Source organism: Aulostomus chinensis, chromosome 19 (assembly GCF_037954235.1).
Source record: "Aulostomus chinensis isolate RoL2024-O1b breed Wild chromosome 19, RoL_Achi_v1.0, whole genome shotgun sequence".
In the NCBI taxonomy this organism is placed as follows: Eukaryota; Metazoa; Chordata; class Actinopteri; order Syngnathiformes; family Aulostomidae; genus Aulostomus; species Aulostomus chinensis.
In genome coordinates this window covers 60,809-67,500 of record NC_141338.1, presented here as the reverse complement: position 1 = coordinate 67,500, position 6,692 = coordinate 60,809, and the positions used below count along the sequence as shown (strand labels likewise).

Here is a 6,692-nt window from a genome sequence, read left to right as displayed (position 1 = left end):
GAGCTGCCTGTCTCCGTCTAGGGGCATAGATATGTAATTACATACACCTCACATGTAAGGAGGAGTAGGAGATGCAAAAAAACCCAAACAACTCTGTCAATCGTAGAACAACCATGAACTAAAAATACATAATCCTCTGACCACACTGTCGTGTTTAAAGTGTCAGTGGGAATACGGATTAAAGCTTCATTTTTACTGCATTTATATCAGCGCTGTGGATGGCGGTTTAGACTCCACAGCAATTATCAGTCAACCTTAATGTGACAACGGTCTCACAGAATCCCAGGAACCTCCAGTCTGGTCAAAACTGAACCTCTGTTGTTTGTGGTCACTTCCTGCTGCAGCCATTTTGGATCATAGATTGTTACGTCTGGTCCAGGTGATGTGGAGTTGGCGTGCGATGTTATTTAATTGTTTTTGGCGAGCAGTGGTTCAATAATGGCACAAGTATGAGCTGCTGATTTCTGCACTGAGATAATGTCAACCAATCATGGTGAGTTGCAATATGGGAAAATAAAATTTGATAACTCTTGCAGACAGAAGCAGCACTCTACGACCATGTGATTTCTGACTGACGATGATGCAAAATGTATTCGCACTAAAAAGTGTACAGAACAACTAAGGAATAAAGCAGAGGTGTGTGTGTGTGTGTGTGTGTGTGTGTGTGTGTGTGTCTGTCTGTCTGTCTGTCTGTCTGTCTGTCTTTGTCTGTGTGTGTGTGTTCAGTTGAATCTTGTCAAGTTTTCTTTCACCACTTACTCTTGTTGCTAGGTAACCAGGAGTGACCTGGACAAGTTGAAGTCAACGTATCGTCAGCTCAGCCGTGATGCAAACAACGCCAAAGAGAAATACCGGGAAGCTCTGGCAAAAGGTCTCATCCTGAAAACCTTTGTATTTAAGGGACGTAGTTTTTAACAGTAAAAATCCTGGTGTGAAATGTTTGAATCTGTTTTGAGGTTGTAAACATTCCCTCCATATTTAAACAAGCAATCCAGTTAACATGGTCATGTGACTTCTGAATATTGAAAGTACCACAGTAAGGCAGCAGGCATGGCTCCATTCCTGCCCTCATTAAAAACTCCACTGGGAAAAAAAAATATTGGAATGTTTTCGACTCATGTTCCCTCACTCCCTTCTCCTGATGCCTCCTTCTCCTTGTTGTTTTCCTGTCCAATCCTAGGTCGGGAGGCAGAGCGTGCTCATGAGCGTTATGACAAGGCAACAGCAAAGCTTCACAACCTGCACAACCAGTATGTCCTGGCAGTGTGTGGCGCTCAAACCCAGCAGGATGAACACAGACGCCATGCGGCACCCGCTCTGCTTGACGCCCTACAGAGGATGCAGGAGGACATGACGCTGGCCCTGTGAGTCACCTGACTATGACACGCTAACTGGCCGAGAACAGTGTAAGGGAAGTATTTGTGACTACCTGATGATTGGCAAGATCAAGATATTTCTTATTGTCATTCAGCAAAATCATCAGAGGTGCAGAACAGAACAAAATTCCAAGCATTGAACTGTTGAAGTCACATTGTGAAGATGACCTATGAATAAATGGTTCCTCGTCATCATGCATGTCACATTACAAAGGGGGGAGAAAATTGCAAACTCCTGTGGTACCGCACATACATAAGATGAAGAAAAAATTTCACATGAGCAGCTGCTCAGTTGTGGAAGAGAGAAATGACAAGACACAGGCAGGGGAGTGTTACATTCTCAGCTGTCCGATAGCCAAAGTAACAGCTGGCCGCTGTCAGACATGACCATGGAGGTGTCAGTGGACCACTGCTCTGCAGCCTGACCGCACCCCTATGATGTTACTTGTCGACCTGCGACATCTTATTTACTAATTTGGCCATGGAACGTCCATATTTCTGACCTGACCTGCCTGAATCAACCGTGGCTACCTGCCATAATCATCATTCAGGCTGTCTTTCTCACCATTGCTCATGTGTCATTCAAGGAAGGGTTAACTGGTGAAAGGGTTATATTGTCATGTTAATTGTATGAGAATGGATAAAAACATGACATCATCTGGTGATGATGACATACCATGATGAAAAAACGGCCCAAAAAATCAGCGTTTGTTATGAGGTGAACGACTATCCTGATGGAGTTTGATGCTGTGTGCACAGGAAGAGCATCCTTGAGGAGTACTGTGACATCAGCAGCCTGCTAACAGAGGAGATCGTCAAAGTTCATCAGGAGATTTCAGCAGCTATACAGCAGATCGACCCGCTGGCAGAGTATCAGCACTTCATCGATGCCTACAGGTCTGAGCATTACCTTTCTGCTCACCAGTCTCTTTGTTGCTGTGGCGATGGCTTGTGTCCCTTGGTGTGTGGTGACTGTATGTTTTCTACCACAGGTCCCCGGAGACTCCGGAGGCCAAAGTGGAGTTTGACACATCTCTGCTGGAGGAGACGGACAACCTGCCAGCCAATGAGATCCTGTGGAACACGCTGACGGCTGACAGCCTGCAAGCCATGTGAGGAACTGCAGCCTGAAGTGTTGCAATTAACCCTCAAATCTTTTTCAGCCATGATGGCGCTGGTAAACTGAGGTGGGTGATGGTTGGGCCTTCCCCCAACTGTCACCTCATGTGCTGCCACCTTAAATACATTTTCTCGTCGCAGCTGATACACATGACACAACACCAATGAAATAACTGATAAAGTTTGGAAAGTTGCTGATCAGTTAAATCACTGATCCATATTCAAGTTGGCAGGGGGCGAACAGGATGTTGCCAGTCAAGCCGGCCAAGTCGCTTCTGGACACAGATACCCTTCTTTGTGTGTCCCTGCTTGTTGTCATCCCTTTCATTCATGTACTTTGTTTGTTTGGGCAGGTTGTCGTCAGCAACAGAGGAGCTGGCATTAACTCAGCAGAATCTACGGACGAAGGAGGCGCTAGTGGATGACCTTGATGCAAAAATCCAGATGAACCAGCAGAATGCAGACAGGAAGAGCGAGTGAGTGTCTCTTCTGCATTGTCATGTAACACAGTAAGGAGCAGACTGATGGCACTCTTGTATGTTTCCAACTCACCTCTTCAGCCATTGGGACTCTGACATGACAGGACAGAGTGCTGGCGTGATACTGCATTCCCTTAGATCTTCCTGACTGTATTGAGGTGGAGGCTGGGGAGCTTCAGTGGATGGTGTTAATGGGGGCCTAACAACAAAGGTGTTTCTCTCTGAGGTGGACGCTAATGTGATTGAAGGGTGTGTCTTTAGTGTTCTGCGTGTGTTGAACATCGTCTTTACTGTCTGTGGGAAGGTGGACCTGGGGGCTCGGAGGGGCTCGGGCTCAGATATTCATCTCTTCACATCTCAACTTCTGAGGGTCTCTGTCACATTTCAGAGGTGGACAGGATGTGCTTTGATACTGCTGTTGGTTTTAAAACTGTTCCTGCCTCGTAGTTCCTGACAAAAGTATGATTTTAACTGGAGTTTCCTCAAAATGAATACCATGTAAAAATAAAATAAAAAAATCTTTCTCTCTATCACCCACCTGTTGTTCTCAGCTGTGTCCTCCTCCTGAGTCAGAAACTGTCGCTCCTTGAGCTCCGTCACACTGTCCAAACCCTGCGGGGCTTTGAGGCCCGTCTCTCCTCCCAGAAGGCTCTGCTGGATGCCAAGATGGCTGCCTCTGCCTCCCCACCTCCACCGCCACCTCCACCTGCGCTCCCGTATGAGGATGATGCACGCTCTGTCGGATCCACTGTAATAATTTCTCCCTCCCTGAAGTTTGACAGGATGCTCAAATCAAAATTTTCAAAATAATGGCCCCCCATTTCTTTGTGTGTGTGTTTTCAGGATAAAACAAAGGAGAAGAGCTCACGCTTTGATACACTGCGTCACTCTTTGGCTGGTATGATTCGATCACCTAAGGCCATGCTGGGATCCTCAACCTCGGTGAGCCATGGCATCTGTTGGTGTGTTTAGATTGCACCCACCAGCAGCATGATGCCAGTCTTGATCCTCCGTAGGGTGTAGCTAGCAGGCATTGGGCTCTTTAGTAATTCAATAATTCCAGCAAGGACACAAAAACAACAAACACGGCTGTTGTTCAGGTTCAAGGCATTTTGGGTACTTGATGTTCTGATGTCTCGCAGTACCAGTGGGCCATCAAACAGACAGTGAGACTGAGGCATTCTCACACGGGTTGTAAGAATGCCCCCAGCACCACCTGATGTAGTCATTCAGGCGGCTCTGATGCCAGTGTTTGCTGCCACTGTCAGTTTAAGGATATGGTGTTCAGTTTACTTAGCAAAAACAACAGTGTACAATTTAATATGATTTTCAGGAGGTACAAACGTGCACCAGATTTAGCAGAACCCTAAGTTCCATCAGCAGTCCATCAAAACCAACCACCTTTTAATAACAGAGCACATGAAACCATACAAATACAATGTTTGTCATATGGGTATGTATCTATGGCATTGTATTAATCACATCTGAAGTGCATCAGGCCAGGCCTTCCAAATGAAATGAGATGTGCCACATCTGTGCCAGCAGGGGTAAAAAATGCTGGAAAGTGTCATAGTTGCAAATGGGCGTGCCCTCTGTCCATCAAAATTCTGAGTAAAATGTAAGACTGAAAAGGAAAGTCTTTTCTTTTTGTGTCCTGCAGCAGTTCTTCGATGTGATCCCGTCATCAGAACGGCCTCTGGCAGACCAGGAGTGGTACCACGGTGCCATCCCCCGTACCGAGGCCCAGGAGTTATTACGGCAACAGGGAGACTTCCTGGTGAGGGAAAGCCATGGTAAACCCGGCGAGTACGTCCTGTCGGTGTTTTCTGATGAGCAGAGACGACACTTCATCATCCAGTATGCTGACGTATGTCTGAGCATGACAACTCCATCAGGGAACAAAAGGAGGTGGGAAGAGTTTTCACTGAAGTAACATTCTTTTCTCTCTCTCTCTCTCTTGCATTCTCTTTTTCTTTCTCTTTCTCTCTCTCTCTCTCGCCCTCTCGTTCGTAGAGTCAATACCGCTTCGAGGGGACAGGCTTCGCCACCATTCCCCAGCTCATAGAGCATCACTTCACCACCAAGCAGGTCGTCACCAAGAAGTCTGGAGTGGTGCTGCTTAACCCCGTCGTCAAGGCAACTCTCATATTTACACATACATCTTCACATGTACATGGGGGATGTTGGATAAAGTGTGGTCCAAGAATTCCCAGGGGTCCTTGAAGGTCTTCCAGGGGGCCACAGTTTAATGTCAAGTTTACTGAAATCAATAATACAAATACATTCTTGTAACGGCATGTTCAAACCAAACGCGATGGGAATTTTTGTGTCGCTTTATTTGTGCGATTTGGACCGCTGGATCATTTTATACATTCGTGACATTCGCGTGAACGTTTTTCCTCTGCAAGGAGAATTTCTTTCCATCATCAACCATGGCTGATGTTACAGCCGTTGCTGGCTTGAATGTGTTGTGGAAGTCCCAGATACGGCGGAAAACCAAACGCCGCCATATCTGGATCCATGACACAATCTGGAGGAGCGCACAGCTGGGTGAATTCCAACCCTTTCTCCAGGAGCTGTGCCTGGACGACGGCCGTTTCCAGCAGTACTTCAGGCTGACAAGGGCCCATTTTGATGACTTGTTGGCGAGGATTGGTGCCAGGATATCATGGATGGACACCAACTACAAGCGCCAGAACTGTTGAAGTCAGTGATGTCACTGAGGCCAGGGAAATCTTAACGCTGATAGGCTCTCCCGACACAGTGTCATGCAAATTTGTTGCGCAAGTTGAATATTTTCAATAATTTTTAACGCAAAATTGGCGTTGCATCATTCGCACCCCTCGCTAGCATACACGTGAATTTGCGTCTATTCGCCTCTCTACATAGACTTTACATGTAATCTTAACACGCAAAAAATTTGCGTCGTGTTTGGTGTGAGCACAATTTAACACATTTAATCTGACACAGCATCAATGACTTGGAAAGACATCTCTGTATTTAAAATGTGTCTGTCTGTATCGACCCATCTATCTAGATGGGTTTGTTTATTTTCATAGTGGCAGCACACAAAAGTAACAAGGTTGGAGTTGCCCGGTCCCTGGGCGGGTACAAGAGTTACAGCACTACCTTCTAGAGCTTATGCTTCCAGACAGCTCTGGAAGAAAGGGTCCCTGTGCAGCTTCACCTGGGCGCAAGCTGTAGGTCAGAACATGTGAATGTGCGAGGGGTTCTGTAGGGAGATGTTGATACTGCACCTTGATGGAGCACCGACGTTCCTCTCAGCGGACATTCAGGACCTGTGAGTCTCAGGTGATGAGTTGAAGTTTCTGTCTGCAGGACAAGAAATGGATCCTGAACCATGAGGATGTGGTGCTCGGAGAGCTCTTGGGCAAGGTGACCACTTCTTGTTCCTCTTCAGTACACCAATCACAGCACACAGGGCTCCAGACTAACCCAGACCAAGTTTAACAGCCCTCAGGTTTATCTGGTGTCACCTTTTGTGAGGTCTGTCCAGCAGGCACCAGGACTAATAAGTGTCTTCCCCCCAGTTTTGCTGTGGAATTTTTGATGTGTGGCGCTGAAGAATGGTAACAGTTGGTTGTTTCCTAATGGACAGTTAAAAACCAGTAAAAGGCGATTTGTGTATAGCTCATAGAAATGTCTTCAGCACACCACTGATCTGGAGTCCTGTGCACACAGTGCTACGCTATGCTAT

General features: G+C 46.6%; 1 protein-coding gene across 3 annotated transcripts in view; it reads left to right on the top strand.

The window, feature by feature from the left end:
* fer (fer (fps/fes related) tyrosine kinase) overlaps nucleotides 1–6,692 on the top strand; it is a 16,289-nt gene that overhangs the window by 6,077 nt on the left and 3,520 nt on the right. For 2 of the 3 annotated variants that reach the window (XM_086187524.1, XM_086187523.1), the window contains exons 5-14: nucleotides 772–871; nucleotides 1,181–1,364; nucleotides 2,136–2,273; nucleotides 2,369–2,488; nucleotides 2,849–2,971; nucleotides 3,526–3,724; nucleotides 3,818–3,916; nucleotides 4,635–4,841; nucleotides 4,988–5,110; nucleotides 6,314–6,370. In XM_086187524.1, coding sequence (XP_086043650.1) covers nucleotides 772–871; nucleotides 1,181–1,364; nucleotides 2,136–2,273; nucleotides 2,369–2,488; nucleotides 2,849–2,971; nucleotides 3,526–3,724; nucleotides 3,818–3,916; nucleotides 4,635–4,841; nucleotides 4,988–5,110; nucleotides 6,314–6,370 — 1,350 coding nt within the window. The remainder of the gene's footprint in view (nucleotides 1–771; nucleotides 872–1,180; nucleotides 1,365–2,135; nucleotides 2,274–2,368; nucleotides 2,489–2,848; nucleotides 2,972–3,525; nucleotides 3,725–3,817; nucleotides 3,917–4,634; nucleotides 4,842–4,987; nucleotides 5,111–6,313; nucleotides 6,371–6,692) is intronic. The other variant, XM_086187525.1, reaches the window with a different exon arrangement.